This window comes from Drosophila willistoni (genome assembly GCF_018902025.1).
Source record: "Drosophila willistoni isolate 14030-0811.24 chromosome 2R unlocalized genomic scaffold, UCI_dwil_1.1 Seg167, whole genome shotgun sequence".
Lineage (NCBI taxonomy): Eukaryota > Metazoa > Arthropoda > Insecta > Diptera > Drosophilidae > Drosophila > Drosophila willistoni.
The window spans coordinates 8,597,033-8,615,130 of record NW_025814050.1 but is presented as its reverse complement, the minus strand read 5'-3'; the positions used below and the strand labels follow the sequence as shown (position 1 = coordinate 8,615,130).

General features: G+C 32.7%; 1 protein-coding gene across 2 annotated transcripts; it reads left to right on the top strand.

The window, feature by feature from the left end:
• Positions 1 to 1,959: 1,959 nt before the first annotated feature.
• On the top strand, positions 1,960 to 12,754 carry LOC6643783 (adipokinetic hormone/corazonin-related peptide receptor variant I). Of its 2 annotated transcripts, none has more exons than XM_002067033.4 (7): positions 1,960 to 2,173; positions 5,088 to 5,332; positions 7,604 to 7,876; positions 9,196 to 9,295; positions 9,377 to 9,865; positions 9,938 to 10,293; positions 12,339 to 12,754. In XM_002067033.4, exons 2-7 carry the CDS (start codon positions 5,184 to 5,186, stop codon positions 12,379 to 12,381), a joined length of 1,410 nt encoding a protein of 469 aa, XP_002067069.2. In that variant the 5' UTR covers positions 1,960 to 2,173; positions 5,088 to 5,183; the 3' UTR covers positions 12,382 to 12,754. The 2 variants fall into 2 exon arrangements, with proteins under 2 accessions (XP_002067069.2, XP_023032344.1); XM_023176576.2 differs by having other exon boundaries at positions 2,050 to 2,173; positions 9,377 to 9,868.
• The last annotated feature ends 5,344 nt before the right edge of the window (positions 12,755 to 18,098 follow it).

Here is an 18,098-nt window from a genome sequence, read left to right as displayed (position 1 = left end):
GTTCAAGTATTTTAATAACTCTCAGAAAAAAATCAATAAAAATTGGACTCAGGACAAGGCAACTAATGAAATAAATTTTGAAATGAAATGAAAATCATTTTAAATATGATAAAAGTTGAAATTTCTTTTGGGCATTGTTCTTTTCCAAAATAACACAATGAAAATGTTGGATTTTGTTATATAGCTCTAATCATAATAACTTCCTTTTTAAAAATACAGATATTTATTGTAAATAATTATAAATTCTATTGATTTTTATTTCTTTGGCATAACTAACAATAAGACTTTTCAAAAAAACAATTGATAATGTTTAAAAGAGGAGGAGTAAACAATTTTGCATAATTCTTTAGATTAAATGCTTCGACATTTTACAAACTACTTTAAAGTAAAATATTCAACCAGTTTTTTATAACCATTCCTTCTTAATTACTCGCAAGTAATACTTGAACGTGAATTGAAGAAGAAGTCTTAAAAACGTTTTTCGAAACTAAGCAAAAAAATAAAACCAATAGTGGTAAACCATTTTCAACTTAATATTTAGATTATTATTATGTTTAAAGTCAAACAATAATTTCACGCCTTAAATTTGGTCTATTAGACTAGAATACCCATTAAAAGTCATCGTCTAAATACCGAAATTGTACACAAGGTAACACCGATGAGTAACATTTCATTAAAAATAATAATAATAATAACTTACGATCCTTGATTTAAACCATTATCATAATAAATTAAAGAACATAAAGTTAAAATATTTTTTAAGAAGAGTTATATGGTGTCATTGACCTGATCCTACAGTTTCCGTCTCGATTATCTTTTGTGTAAGTTTGGTTTGAATGTGTATTCCTGTAGTTATTTCATAGCACACTTTTGGGCTGATCCATTAAAATGTTGCTTTTCCAATTTGAACACTTTAAGCTTCATATTATATTTCAGTTTGCGAATTGAAAGCAAAAACATTCACCTTTGTCGCATGTCCGCTCATTAAAATCGACAAAGCACAGGTGCATCTTGATAATGGATAAACACTTATTGACACTCACACGCAAGTTAATGTAGCATACAATAGCGGGCGCCATGAACTTGAAATTGAAATCTGAAATCTGAAATCCTTTTGACACTCATTATATTTAATGAAAAGGTTCAGTTTGCCAATAGCGAGGTTATTTTGTTAACCTTGACTGGCAAAGGACAACAGAAGCGAACGAACGCTCAAAGAGTTCATAAGGATACAAAATTGCGCAGTGTTTGAAATAAAACGAAACTCATCGAAATAGAGGCAAAGTCAAGACGGCACGCCTCATACTAGAGACGTACTACAAGGGGAGATAAGAATTATAAGTAATTTTAATTGAGCGGTTTTTTTTCATATTTCATTGGTTTTTTTGTTTTTTGTCGAAATGGTGATAAGAGTGAATTTGTTTTAAGTGTATTTGGCGATCCAGGAGCCATAGACAGACAGCATTTGAACTTTGAGTTGAATTTGAGACACACTCTGGATTGATAAAATTGGCATTTTTTTGTTGTTGTTGTTTTTTATGCGGGCGGGCCCCAAATACGCATACAGAGACAAAAATTGGGGTCGCCTTTAAGTGTTATCGTTATCGCAGCTCCTCAGCAGCGTTGCCAACTACATGCGCTTCATCTTTTTCTTTTTTTTTTACTTATTTCATTAGATTATCAGTTGTTGTTGAGATTTCCATTTCACGGCAAAGCATCGGCGGCAGCAGCATCAGTATTCATGGCAGCCGTTTGATCAATTCAGTTAGTTCCTGGACGCCGGACGTATACGGTGAAAATCGCATTGCAAGTTTACCGTTAATTCTTTAACTGTGATCCATATCGATAACAATAAAAACTAAAAGAGTGCTGTGTATCGATCGCCTTTGATTTAGTGTTGTGAGGTGTACATTGAATAACAAATTGGATATCTAAATTTTCTTTCTACAAATATTTGTGCTTGTGTCTATATATATACTTTATTTAGCCGTACACGGCATTTGCGCGTGTTTAGAAAACGAAAAGCAAAACGGAACTACAAAAGAAACGAATAGAAAAATAAGGCAATTGAAAAGCAAAATAAATGCAAAAGAAATTATAGATCACGTACACATACTTTTCTCGTAATCATCTCGATTACGAACGCCTACAATCTGACACTTACATTATATAGGTATATATGTAGATTGATTGGACTTTTTACTGTTGTTAACTGGAAGAATCTAGTGTATATAATTAATGAGTTTGTTGAGTAATCGTTTCAAGATTTTCTGAATTGGGAAAACTAGGCTTCAACATGTGATCCTTCCAAAAAAAGGATTTAGAATCTATTGAGGTTATCGGTCAAATGTTGAAATATATACATAAGTTAAATATATGTATTCTCAAAACTGAAAGATTTTTTATACATTTTGTTCATTTATTATTGTTTTTTTTTATATTAATTGTAGCAATTCGTTTGTTTAACTAATAATCATGTTAATCTTGACTGTGACTTAATATTTATTTATTTTTTCCAAAGAATTCTACAACTGAGGACTTATGTACTCAAAGACTACGAGTATTCTAATAGTATATTAATTTGTTCTCACTTGTTGAATGATTGTATACCTTAAAAATGTCGGATTCAATTTCCTTTTATACAATTTTGTTATACCCTTCCCGAAGCATCACATATGGCTAGACATATGGAATACTTTTAAACACAGTTTCGAAATATAGATACTATAGAAAAGTCGATTAGATTTAGAGGAAAATATTTAACAAGAATTGTTTTTTAATACACTCTATTAAAAAAAAAGCTTTCCCTTTCTTTGATAGTTAAAGCCAAAAAATATATATTCTCCAGGCTAGATTTATACTATAGTCACTATCTTAACTTACTAGATGTAGTTTTTTAAATGTTTTTTAAGTCATTACTAAAAGTAGCGAATGTTTTTGTGTAGTCGATAAAATTTATTTCAGGGCATTTAAAAATCGGTGACCCATATAATTTGTAAAATTTTCTTGGTTCTGTTTATTTGCCAAAAGGCAATAAAAAAAAATACAAAAGTTCAAAAGGCAACAAACGTTGTTTGTGTGCGATTAAACAAATTATACCTTCCACTATTAATTTCAATGGGCATGGAGCATGCTCAAGGATTAATGTACTAAGAGAGATGTAAGGCAGAAATAAGAGAAAGACCGATAGAAAGAGAGAGGGTGAAACAAAGAGTGAGAGATTATTTATTTAATTGAGTGAGCTGTTTGTTATTGTTGTTATTTGATTGAGCGCAAATCGATTAACAGATTAATGAGAAGCGACATTCTCTATATCAGTCTATATATATGTTACCTACTGCTTCGTATTTGTACAATGAAAGTCGCCCAGCATAAGTGGAATTTTTTATTATAATCAGCAAAATAAACCAATTAGTTCAAGGTCAAAGCTCTTTACGAATATTATAAACAATAACATAATACCAAAAATGCAACAAACAATATAAACAAAATAACAATAATACAAATAATAATAAAAGTGTTCTTGAACTTTGTGAGAAATTTTTTTTTAGATGAGTGAAAAGAAAACAGAAGGAATAAAAATATAAACAATTGTTTATCTGTCAATTATTATATGCAGTGGTTTGTCAATCCACAATAAGCAGAACCAAAATTACATATTGTGTTCAAATGAAGTGTGCGATTTCTATTTCAATCGATTTAATCGACAGCATCCCTTTCCCCTCCAATTTTCTACCACATAGAACAATAATTTGCGTCAGTTGATTTATTGTTTATATATTTTCCAGTTTTGTTTAAGTCAAAATATTTATGGCTAGTTCCTGCACTGACCCCACACAAGTTGGTGATCATTCTTTTTGACTTCGTCATAACAAAAATTCTATGAATTTATGTGCAAACTGATTCTTCCTAGAATATAGTGTGATCATTTTTGCAAAAATTTATTTATTTTGGCTGCTGAAAGGGACTAAAGACAAAATTGACGCATATCACTCATACGACATGTAGGAGATACTGCCAGATATATATTAAATATCTGACTGACTAATTAAGAAGATGTCTGCTCCACTCGTCCTCATTCAACATTTAGTGAAACAGATAATTTTCACTTAAAGTGAATCAAAATGCATTGACACATTAAAAGTTAACTACATTTTGCTATAACTTGAGTTCCATCTGTCAAGAAAACCATAATGGAACCATAATTGATAATCAATAATTATTGATCAAATGCTATAATAACAAACAATAGTTTAAATTAATGAAAAGGATGATGTCTTAATTTTCTTTGGTTTTAAAAACAGACATAAATCGTATTATAGTCATTTAATTCTTAAAAATTGGAAATTTTTTAGCGTATAAATTCTTAATTAATACACTCAATACGGTTCTTTTTTTAAAAACCAAAGCTGTCCATATTGTTTTCATGTTACCAGACAATACGAACTAGTCCATATACGAGATATAAACACACAAAAGTGTAGAAATATAATAAAAGCTTTTATAAACGTAATTTTGTATTTCTTAAGTCAAACCTTGCATTTAAGCCGACTAGAGTTCAATCTTCCAAAAGAAGATTATTTCAAAGGCAACACAAAAACCGACTAAGTTCAAGAGACTTTGCTAAAGAACTCCAGAATTGCAATAACCATACCATGTCTTCAACGCTAAAACTTGTTGGGAATTGCAACTAAATGAAGCAAAAAAAGATTGGCTAAGCCTACAATACCGAAGTCTACCTTTTTGTGCATATCCTTAGGCAAATTATTTTCTACTATTTCTTCCGTTATGTGATGCTAGAAAACAACGATTTCAAAAAGTAAAGTAAATATTTTAGTATATATTGTTTTTTATAGGCAAAAAAACACTGATTTAATAAATAAAAAAAAGGAAAGAAAATTGTAGGAACATTTGACAATTATTACTTTTGGAATATCGTCTTTTTGATAACTGTAAAGTATTAAGTAAGGTATTTGCTTACATAAAATGTGACCATAAAAACAAGTTACTTAACCGATTTAACCAACATTTAAACATTTTAATGACAAACCGAAGTATTTAAACATTAATTTTTAACACAAATGCAGAAGTACAACAACATTTGAGGCGTTAAATAATTTGAAAAATTCCAAAAAGTAAAGGCACAAAACAAAAACGTCACCATTGACATTTGTAATGTGACAATGGCCCAGTCGGGTGAAGTGAATGAAGAGATATATGATCACCGTATACTTAAGGATTGGTCCAATGTGAATAAAACCAATGGCACAATGCATCTATCCAAGGATATGATATTCAACGATGGTCATCGCCTCTCCATAACAGTCTATAGGTAAGTACAAGCCGAGACCGATAACCGAAGCACCCGTCACGTGAACTCACTTCCTCTTAGCACCCACCCACACATTGCATCGATCTAGCATCTTTTTCTCTCATGTGATGCATTCTGTATGCGTTGCTTGTACTTTGGCATTAACATCGAATCGGCCTGATAAGCTGGGGACGCGGCTTTGGCTTTTTTTCTAAACTTATCAGCCAGAATGTGTAGGTGTTTGTTATAAATAAGTATAAATCATTTCGTGTCTCTGACAGAGAATGTCTGAAAATTTTTGTTACTTCTCAATTGGAATTTGTACGACTACGACTGACTATGAGACTATGGTTCGAAAATAGGGTTCAGAAAGGGTCAGGCAAAATGTGGAGAGATTGATGAAACCGATTAAAGTTGTCTAAAAAAGGCGTAGAAAGTGTTTTATTAAGTCAGCCACATATTATTATACATTTATTTCAAATGCTGAACTCCGCAAAACAAGTCGGCATCTTCATTCTATAGTTCTATTGAACTACATAAAAAAAGTTTTAACTGCTGCCTGAAGTTTGTCATTATATATATATATATATATAAATTACACAAATCAACAAATAAAATTATTTATTTTAATTTATTACTTAAGCAAAATCGGCATATTAGCAAACTCTGATTAAACGGAATTTAAAATCAACGAGAAAGAACTAACTTTGGTTGCCATGAAGTTCATATAGTCATAAAGGATTTAATGATTTAATCACTAAGCCCCTAATGGCTTTGTGGCAGCTATGTATATGTGGTAGTTATCTGATACGACGAAATGATCTCAATCAGGGAATAAAAAGCTTTAACAACAAGTTTCATTCTCTTAGCTTTCTAATTAAGGATGTGAAGTTAATACCCGCAGGTGGAGAGACTGCATGGCTATATCGACTCCGTTTCTAACGCAGAATAAAAATGTATCTATATTTACGGGAAACAATTTTGTTTTTACACCTCGGTACAAACATCTGACAAATTTCATAAATATTACACTACAAGGGTTTACAACTTTTAAAATAGTTAATGGGATAGTATGGGTAATTTGCAACAAAAACCTTATACACAATAAAGAATAATACCTTTATACAATTCTTCCATGTTCATAAAGAACCACTTCTGAAGTTAACTTAAATCTTATTTTAAACTAAAAATCTAGTGTTTCTTTACTTATTAATTCTAAACCATTTTCCATTTACCTTAAAGAGAATAAAAGTAACCATCAGTCAGAATATTAATAAAGTTTCGACAAAAATGAACTTCGAAATACAAAACAAAGTTTTTCTTTAGTTCAGAGATAAAAATATGAGAATTTCGAGTCGGACCCAAAAATTATCTTGAAAAAAAACTTCTGTAGTTAAAGGATATTTCCTTAAAAAGTTCCATCTTTGGGAATTTTCTTCTAAATAAATCTTCAGTTACTTAGAATTGGTAAAATTAATAACTTTCAGTTAACATTCTCAATGACGTAAACACAATTAAAACAAAATATCTTTGGATTTATCAGCCGTTCCGATATTTGTATTCTTCAAATTACTAATACACTTTTCCTAAAGGTGTGAAAACAAAAAAAAAAACATTTTTAAGCTAAGCTCATGTAGAATATAATTAGTTAGTAAATTATAGTCATTCAATTTTCACTTAAAGTTAAAAGATCTCGGAAGAAATCTGTGTCGATTTAGACGAATGGACATGGCAAACTATACATAAGTATACGAATATATATACTGATTCAGTGGGAGATGCTTTATTTCTATGCGTTTCACACTTTCGATCAAGACTTACATAAATATATTCAATTTTTAAAAAATAATAAAAAATAGGTTTTGAATAAAAAATAATATAAAAGTAGTTTAAATATAATAAACCGAAGTACATACATAAAGAAATAATAATAAAAAATCTCAATTAATTACACTTTCAAAATCTAATCTAAATCATGATATATGTATTATTAAATAACACCTTAAGTGATTATTTGTAATATACAATCATCATTTAAATATATGTAAGTGCAAAGTGTGTGCAATGAGAATCGAAATAAATATGTATATACTTTTCTGAGCTTGTTTTTTTTTAGTTTCTGTTTATGGTTATCCTATTGACCGATATTAAGCACACAACTCCCACATAGTCACCAACAACTCTCCCACGTACATCGAATCGTAAACGAATAAAAGACAAAAACCTCTTTAATTTGCAGTTGTCTAATCGCCTGGTGTAACCTTTTTTTCTTTTACGTTTCTCTCCGGTTAGCATTCTCTTTGTGATCTCAACAATTGGCAACACAACTGTGCTGTATCTACTAACGAAACGACGATTGCGATGTCCCTTACGCATCGATATCATGCTAATGCATTTGGCCATTGCCGATCTAATGGTGACGTTCCTACTGATGCCGCTGGAGATTGCGTGGGCCTGGACAGTCCAATGGCGCTCCACGGATCTGATGTGCCGTCTCATGAGTTTCTTTCGTGTGTTCGGTCTGTACTTGTCGAGCTTTGTCATGGTGTGCATATCGTTAGACAGGTGAGTTGCGTCCCCAAGCATCGACAGAGATGTTATACTCTTTAGGGTGACGGGCACAGTGGAATTGGTGTATACTTAATAATATTGAAAATAGACCAATATATGGGATAAATTTTGTTTTTTAATTAGTATAAATATAAAGGTCACATTATGAGTCTTAACTTACATATGACTATTAAATAATCGTACAGTTGGTAAAGTAGACTTAATAACTAGAATTTATAAAGTTACTTTACTTGTTTTATATTTGATACATTTTTGTGGAGTTTTCTTCTTTATAGGCTTTTTAAATTTAATCAATCAATTTTTTCGACCCTCATCTGCTGACATTTCTGTAAAGATTTACTTAAATAATTTTTAAAAATGTAACATACAGAACTATTTAAAATTTAAGTCAAACCATGCAATTTCGCCGACTCGAGGTCAATCTTCCAAAAATCTATATGCTTTTAAGGCTGGATGTATCAAAATCTAGCTTGGATTCAAAGAGAAGTTATTTGAATTATTTGTTAACCAAACGAAAATATTTTAGATAAAGTAAATTTATTTAAGTTAATCTGTTATTATTATTATTATTAAAGTGTAGGATATAGTTGTAAACTATCAACCTAACTATATTTTACAAGCACTGATAACCAATGCCTTCGGCTTAGACGAAAACTACATCCATACACTATCCTGGGAATCGCACAGGGATCCTCGTTGTTCAGTTGACTAAATGACTTAGACAACTTATATACCGAGGACTGCTTAAATTAATCTAAATCTCTATAAATTTTAACATTTTCCAAAAAAAAAAATCCTTCCATTTGAAAATCCTCCAGGTTTTAGAGCAAATTTGTTTCAAAATAAAAGAAAACATTGGAAATGTTAACTAAGTAGTTTTTACTTTGTTACTAAGTTAGCTTAAAGAGGTACTTTCTTTAAAATCAGTCACTAAAAAAGGTATAAGTGTTTTAGTTTTAAAAAGTATTTAATAAATTAATTATTTATTACCGCAAAGAAGAAGCGTCTATGAGAAATTTTGTTAAGAAGTTTCTAAGTTGAAAAAGGTTGTTAAATAAATTTATTTGTCTGATCTTAAACTTTTTTTATAACAAACTTAATTGCGAGAAGAGGGCATAAAATTTATGTTTTTTATATGCACTTTGAGTTTACATTTTTGTTTCCACTGTGCCTAGATGTCGGTGACTTTACCGACTGTCGCTAATGGAACCAAATTGATAGCCAGATAAGACCAACTAAAAGTGTCAATCGATGCTGACGTTTGCCTACTTTTTGCTGAAGTTTTTTTCATTCTCCCCCTCTCTCTCTCTTAGATATTATGCCATCCTAAAGCCGCTGCAGCGTTCCTATAATCGTGGACGCATAATGCTGGCCTGTGCCTGGTTGGGCTCAGCAGTTTGTAGTATCCCGCAGGTGAGTGACAAGAGGAAAAACAACAAACAGGGAAATGATGTGAATATCGTATGATATGTATGTGTTTGTGTTTTCTTTTAGGCCTTTCTCTTCCATCTGGAGGAACATCCCACCGTTAAAGGCTACTTTCAGTGTGTCACCTTTCATTCGTTTGTGAGCGACTTTGACAACTGGCTATATCAGATAGCCACAATGTGTGCCATGTATGCCTTTCCCCTGATCGTTTTCATTTACTGCTATGGCGCCATCTATGTGGAGATCTATCGCAAGAGCAAGCGTGTCCTCAAGGATGTGGTGGCCGAACGTTTTCGCCGCTCCAACGATGATGTCCTGAGTCGGGCCAAAAAGCGTACCCTAAAGATGACCATATCAATTGTGATTGTATTCATTATCTGCTGGACACCCTACTATACCATATGCATGTGGTATTCATGGGACAAATCGTCAGTGGGTCAGGTTAATTCATTGGTACGCAAAGCCTTGTATATATTTGCTTCGACAAATTCCTGCATGAATCCATTGGTCTATGGTCTATATAACATACGAGGCAGAATGAACAACAACAACAATGTGGTGAGTCATAAATTTAATTCGAATGCAAAAACTAAACTAATTGTTACTTCCTCCCTTCTCCCCATTCAGTCGGTGAATAATCGGCATACCTCACTCTCAAACCGTTTGGACTCATCCAATCAGCTGCTTCAGAAGCCAGTCAACAATGCCTTACCCAACGGTCATGGCAATGTCATGGCCGCTGCCGTGGCGGCCACAACAAAGTTGGCCCGTGTGGTGCGCCTAAAGTCAAATAGCACTGCAAATGGCGCTGCTGGTGATTCCCCACACTCGCAACATCCCACGGCAGTCAACGGTGGGGCCACAGCTCCCCTGGCCAGTGAGTGCGATGACGATGCTAATGACGATTCCACTGTCAGCGTTGTCACCATCAAGTACCAAGCGGCTGAGAAGGAGAAGCCCAAGTCGCCCATCATCTACTTGAAGTAATCTTGGTTCCTCACACGTTTTTTTTTTGTTTTGTTTTTTTTTACTTTTCTTCGTTGTTTTTTATGACTTGACCATCATCAACTTCACTTTTCATTTCGGTTTTCGCACAGTTGTCGGCATAAATTTCAGAATTTTATGATTGCACTTTTCGGGCAACTTAGATGGCCCAGGAGATTTTCTTTAGTATGTGGTTTCCAAGCGTGAAAAGTGAATTTGTGGTTTAGGTTTTTGCATTGATAATTATATGGGAAGGAAGAAAGAGACAGGGAAAGAGACATAAACAGGTGTTAAGTAAACGAACATTTAAAAGACACTGAACCTCTAATATAATAGTACACTTTTTTAATGTTTTCAGTAGATAGTTTGTAGTTCAATCTAAAGAATTTAAATTGATTAAAAATGCATTTTAAAGGAAGCTTAGATCGTGATGCAATACAATTGTATCATGGCTTTGATTATAAACCATCTTTTAATAATAGGTTTTTGGTCTTTTGCATACATTGGGTCTTTTCATTTCATTTCGATTTCAATAGTATACTGGTTTAATCTAATACATATCAGGATAACTATTTAACATGGGTTGAAGTGGATAAAACTATTCGTAAATGTAAATAAAAGATAAATTGCGATTCCAACAAAATGATTAGGAAGAATTTTAACGTTTTACCATGAAACTTTGTGCCTCAAATCAATTCCCAGACCCGTCTGAGAACCATAACGATTTCAGAATAAGACTTTTTTATTAATATTTTAATCAACAACCCATTTCCTTTTTTAATTTTGACAGCTTCTAAAGATCTTACACACCTTTAATTCTTGAACTATTTTTTAAACTTATGGATCGAAGTTAACTGGCAATTGGCTTGACTGTTGATCGATGATTTCCCTTTTTTTTTGGACACATAGTTTTATGGTGAAATATCCTTTTTTTTGCTTCAAACAAATTTACCGGCCCAAATGTTTATAGTTTTTTTTTTCCAGAAATACTTTCAACTAATTCTAATTATTACTAATTCATTATTTAAATAGCATCGATTTCTTGGTTAAGAATAAACCCTAATGTAGGTAAAGTCTATGAAGACACATTGCTTATTTGGTATGGGTTTAAATTTATAGTAGAAAATATTTTGAAAAAGCATTTTTAGGAGTCAAACATATTGGTTTTGATTTATGTTTTTGATTAGCTTTCCGGAATCAAAAATGATGCCTGCTCCTTCGTCCATCTCCGATTAATTTTATCCATTTGATTCGCTATTAAATAGTTTGCCAATTTATCGTTTCATAAATATTTAAATTTTAACTTCCAATTTAAAAATAACTTGTAATTTAAATCAGATCAGATCAGTTTTAAATAAAGTTTTCCAACAAAATTTATTTTTTCAAGCTTTTCTAACAATGAACCAATTTTTATTATTAAACAAAGCAGACGAATATTTTTACTTGAAAAACAATTGTAGATAAAATTAGGCTGTTAAATACTATATATAACTTGTTTATCAGGTATACATATAGAAATAATCCATCAGTAAATAATTGTACTAATAGATCAACCTAAATGGGGCTGATGTAGATATCACAGTTTTTAAAAAGGGTATGTTAGTTTGTTACAAACGTTGGTTACAAGGTGCAATAAAAGTGTTAGTCAAAAATGATTAAAAAGTCAATAATATAAATTGTTAAATTAGCAACTATTCTTTAAACCTCATTAGTAATGATGGATTTGATTTATACTCTTCTTATCTTCAGTATTTTTTATTTTTTAATTTTCTCACAATAAAGGTCTTGAACCCTTAAGATTTGCTTTAATTTTACACACATTTTAGATAAGATGGATACAAGTTTAGTTTTTGTTTCATTCATCGCTTGACCTTGAGCTTAGTCCGATATCTTCTGCTTGCAGCACACTTAATTAGGTTAATGGTTGAGCTTGCATAAGGCCACTCGACTCCATCACCCACTATATCATTTTATGTCAACTCATCCCAGATAAACAACAACAACAACAACAACCGAAGAATAACACTTATCGATGTAATTTCAGTTGTGGCGACTCTATGGAACTGACAAAAATGGATAAATCATAGACAAGAGCAGCAACAAAGACGACCAAACTGATCAATTAAGATCTCCGAGCTACCGTTTATCTATCAGAAATTTCGCCTCACCCCAAAAACCTAAACAGGAAAACTGAAATCAAACCGCGGCTTGGAACAAAAGGCATTTAATTTGCTGGCCAGTTTGGGTTAGAAAATTTATTTGTAAAACAAAAACAAAGAAAAAGATCGAGAGACAACTTCAAAAATATGTGTATGTATTTGTGTTTTTGATCTGATCCGTTTAGTTTTTCAATATGCTATCATAAAATACGCTTAAGACATAATATTGTGTACTATTTAGATACTCTAGTTAGTTTGCTTATTGCTTAATTTAAATTAATTTATTCATAAAACCAAAAGAAACCAAAAATAAAATGTAAAATATTAGAAAATAGCAACAAATCGACAAGAATTTAATTTCTGTAATTAATAGAAGCCGCCAGTCTGACTCCGACTTGGACTCGGACTTGAACTCAATGATGGGCTTTATTTGTTTAAGGGAATGGGGAGACTTAGAGATTTGTTAAGTCGACGTTAATCATTTGGTTTATGACCCAAGCCCTGACGCTAATTATATGGTCGTGTTTTTTAAATATTTATTAAACATTGTATCGTTCAGTATAGAGCGGAAAACTAGTTTTGTTTGTTTTATTGTAGCCTGCTATACAGTTGAATTGATATTTAACAATGTATTTGTATGGGTATTGATGGCCAAAACAAAGAACCGAAAGGGTCAGGTGAAATTCTATGGAAAGACCAAAACTTGATCAAGCTTCAACGTGCAAACGATTAGACATCAATAATATGGCCATATCAAGTTTATCAGCAAGTTAAAATGGAAACCAGTTTCAACTATTAGTTTCTATAATCATGCAAATGCTGATGGATTTCTAGTTTCTTTTAGAATGATATATTAAATATGAAATTGTTTTGATTATAAAATTTTAAGCATTAGTTATTAATAAATGAAAGGCCAATGAAAGCATTCCTGGGACTTTACTTTGTATAAGTCTACAGAGCTTAACTCAAGGATTCGAAAATTTATACAATTTTTTTTGTTCTGTGAACCCGAGATTTTTTTATCTTTTAAATTTAATTTTACAAAATTTAATACTTTATCCTCATCTATATTTTCTAAAGGCTAACAACCAAAACGTGGGAAGATATTTTACTTAAAAAGACTTCGAAAAGTATCGAATTTGAGCATGTGTCATTTGACAAGAAATTTGATTCACTTTCTATCCTACAGCTTCGACATTTTATGGAGTTCTATATGTACTGCATATCAGGAAAATAAAAATAAAAACCTGTCGATAATAGAGCTTTAGATCAATGTATTTCTTATTTTAACAGCGACGGCCAAATTGGACGATTGAAATCGTCTGCAGGGTGGATTGGCTGAAAAACATATTGTATCATCGCTGCCATTATCAAAACTTAGTATATACTAAGTAACTATATAGTTAAACATGGATAACATGGTCAAAATCAATGTTCAAATTTTCTCCTTATCTAAATACAAACAAAAGTAGATTTTATTTTTACAAGAGATAAATTTAAAAAGCAAAAACTCCTTTCTAAACCATTCGGCTTAAATAAAATTGAATTTTGAATTTTATTTTAAGTACAATTGGAGTACATTTTAGTTAATCCATATGGGAACTATTCCTGGATACATTGCATTATGGGCAACGGCTTCTTGATGACTTATTTTATATAGGAAGGTGAGAGAATACACTCAAGTTCGGGCCAAGGTCACGATTAACTCAATATTTAAACTTTAAAATAATACTATGGATTTTTATGAATTAAACTGTTGGAGACCAAAAGAAAAATACAATTATTTCGCTTAAATAATGCTCTTTTTTAAATGGCGTGGCAAACTATTTCGTCAAAAACTAGGTTTTTTTAAGGATTTCGAAGAAGTTTGGCTCTAAAGCCAATTTTAATTAACCTGTGAAAGTAAATGCCATGGCAAAATTTGGATTTTTTAGACCCTGTGGATAAAAGGAAAAGTAAGACAGAGTAAAATTCAGCTGCTTCGTACAGATCGTTATTTACTCTGCCAGCAGGGACTATAAAAAACAATATAAAAGTTAAACACGACTATATAAGCCCCCGTTCTCAATAGCTAGTTGGCAATATTGTTTGGATAACCGTTTTCCATAATTTCCAACTTTTATATCCTGAGCTCTATTCGCACGATGACTTCCTAACGAACATATTCCCACAACTTTCTTGACGCAAAATGACTTTCAGTTGCCGACACCCACACTCGGTCATCATCAGTCGACATCATCATGATCATCATCATTAGCTATCCAGGTGCTGCAGTTGACAGTAAAGATATGGGTGAGCAGCCCAGCCTTTGGTCAACCCAATTAACAAGCAAAAACATAAAAAGTTGACTCAAATGCACTTCAATTCATTGTCCACGCGATTTTCATACCCCTCCCGGCATATACCCCGCGCTTCTGGTGTTAGAAAGTGGCTCACTTTCGTTTCAAACACTACACAACAAAGTCACGTTCAAAGCAATAACAACAACAGACAACAACAACAAAAAAGGAATGCATGTAATCGAATCTTTCAAAGAGCGAACAAAATAAACATGTTAATAATACAATTTTATGATTAATACGAAATGAACTGCAATAACAAGAGGCAATGCCAATGAAGATGATGGCCAAAAGCAGAGGTTGAGGTAGTAAAGAGGGAGAGACAGTGAGAGGGGCATGTTGAGGTGGAGCCCAACAGACCAGCGTGCAAGATGTTGTAGCGCCGTTTTGAAAAGTGCGTGGGTCGTTCATATGAGATGCTGGGAACGAAGATGCCTGCAGCCGCTCGTCTTATTTATAAATCACGCACATAATGAAATTTCAGCAAGTGGTCGGCTTGTTGTGGCCGAAAAAAAAAACACACACACAAAAAAAAAATGCATCAAAATATGCAGCGATGATGTGGTGGATAGCTTCTCTCGGGGTGTGTACCCATGATATATGTGAAAAATGCCGGCGACATAATGATGAACAGGTCGTGGCGAGAGATTCCTCAGCCCCCCCACACACACACACACAATCACACCCGTCCCTCAGGTCTGCTGTCGTGTTACGCATCAGTCTCGTGTCATTTACCAAAATGCTATAGGAGAATCAACATTGGGACTCTCGGAGCATGGGAGGGACGACACTTGTAGTGCATAAGTAGCCATTAATAGGTGCCATATGCATATCATTTTGGAGGCTAGTTTTACGAGTATTTTTTGTTTTCGGTTCGCTTTTAATGCTTGCAGAGCGTGCCGTTTATTTACGATCCAAGAGCACTCCGTTCCAACTGGCACTGGAGCGTTTTAAAATTGTTTTGAGGATGGGACGAGGAACACATTAAAAGGGTTCACTTGAATTTCGGTTTATGGCCATATGAAGGGCAACATTGTCTTTGGGATTGGGTTTCAGGTTAATGACTTAAAAACAAAACAAAAAAAAAAACCATCTTTAAAATGGGGCAAATCATCAAAGGCATAAAGGTATTTAGTTGCTGTTAGATCTGGCAAAAATTACACTATGAAGTATTTAATACTTTTCAAACAAGGAAGTTTAGTTTATTTTGAAACACTTTAAATGCAATTCTCAAACTTCAATGCATTTCTAAAATGGCTTTCTCAGAATTTTCAACAACATATTTTCAAAATAATAGTTTTGACCGATTAATTGTGTTTAATTTAGAGCACATTTTCGTTGGGAGTTTGAATGTGTAGTCCAAAAATTTAAATAATGACTACATAAAAAGATCTAAAGAAATTTCATTGTTGTGCTTGGAACGACAATTTATTTTAACATAGACAAACATTGTGGCTTTAATTGAGAACAAAAATCCACGACCAGAGGAATTATTCTTATGCATCCGATATTTGAATACCATTATAAGGTCAATGGGTTGAAATTATATATACGTTTTTTTTTTTATCAAAATGCTTTTCCGGGATCTAACCAATTCGTTTTCTGTTTCATTGCGAAATTTCGGGGTAAGATTTGTCATTTAAAAGATAATTTGTAATCGTTTTTGTATCCTTCATATTGCAAACTTAATATACGAGGGTGGTCCGATAAGTACTTAGCCTCACTGCCCAGTGGCGGTGTCAACGAGACTTGGATCCACTGGTATACACCAGAGACCAAGGAACAGTCGAAACATTGGACTTCACCAGGCGATTCTGCTCCGAAGAAGGCGAAGATTGTCCTATCAGCCGGAAAGGTGATAGCTACCATTTCCTGGGATTCACAAGGTGTGAAACAGTCACAGGGGCATTGGGCTACGAACTGCTGCCCCATCATTGTATTCTCCAGATTTGGCCCCATTCCATTCTTGTAAAAATAAAATTTTATTGGATAAAATTATATTAATGATAGATTTTACCTTATTTCCACAATCATAATTTAAAGCATACATTTGAAAAATGTTGATAATGTTCAAAGTTAACAATATATTTTAAACAGTATTATTACTTTTAATTAACATGTTTATCTTCTCATTTAAAAAACAACAATTAATAAGTGTTAACTTAATTCAAATTAAGTAGTATTAATTAAATTCAGTAAATTAAAAATATTAATGCTATCGAGTTTAATATTCTTCTTTGAATATTTTTCAAAAGAGTTACTCTTTTTAAGAAATTTGTTTTTTACCATTGAGTTTTTGAATGTTTATATTTCTGTCACTGATAATGATTATTTTAAAATTTAAATAATCATAATTAAAAACAATGAAATTGCTTAGGTATAACTGGATTGATCATACATCATCCTTATCATCTTCAATATTTCTACAATGGCCAACATCCATTTTGTTCCGAAACTTTTAGTTGTTTTTTAAGGTTTTCTGGTTTAGCTCTTGCTTCCGAGATATTCTCGTGTTTTATTCTTCTAAAAAATAATACTTTTCGGATTTCTTTGAAAACGCTTTTAGAATAACACATAAATAATACATAATATATATAATTGTTTAGAAAATTCTCTTAAGAAAATTAAAAAACGCATCCTTTTACAAAACCAATCCCGAAAATAAGATATCTTCATAGTCAGAGCCGCCAGAAAGCGGTGGGTTTTTACGTCTTACTTCATATTTAACTAGCTTTCATTAACCAGTAAAGCAGTCTGGCAACTCTGTCGATTGAAAGAGCTTACGCAAATTTCGCACGTGGGCGTCTTTAGCTTACTCACGCGTCAAAAGAAACACAAACGAAGACAAAATGCTGATGCTGATGCCGCTGCTGCTGCTGCTGCGCTGCCTGAACGCGTTTCTCCCAACACAAAAGCAGCGAAAAGCAACAAGTCAACAACAGCTGAGAACAAAACAAACTGCAATCAGGCAACAGCAACAGCAACAGCAACATCAGCAGCAACAAGTTGCTGCCGTCTCTGTTCAATATTGGTCGCCAACTTGGTTCCCTTTCAGTGTGCGTTGGCACGTTGAACCAGACGGTACGTTGTGCTCTTCTCTCTCTGTGTTAGACTAATCGATGAACGACAAGAAATAACAAAAAGCAACTTACATATATCATATCAAATCGCGTTGATCGAAAAAAAAAATATCGCGTTCGTTCTTTTGTGTGTGATCTATGACGGCTTTTAATAATCTCTCGCCCATCATTGGAATTAAATTGTCGCAGCTAAATTTTTTGACAGTCAACAGAAAGCATCTTGGTC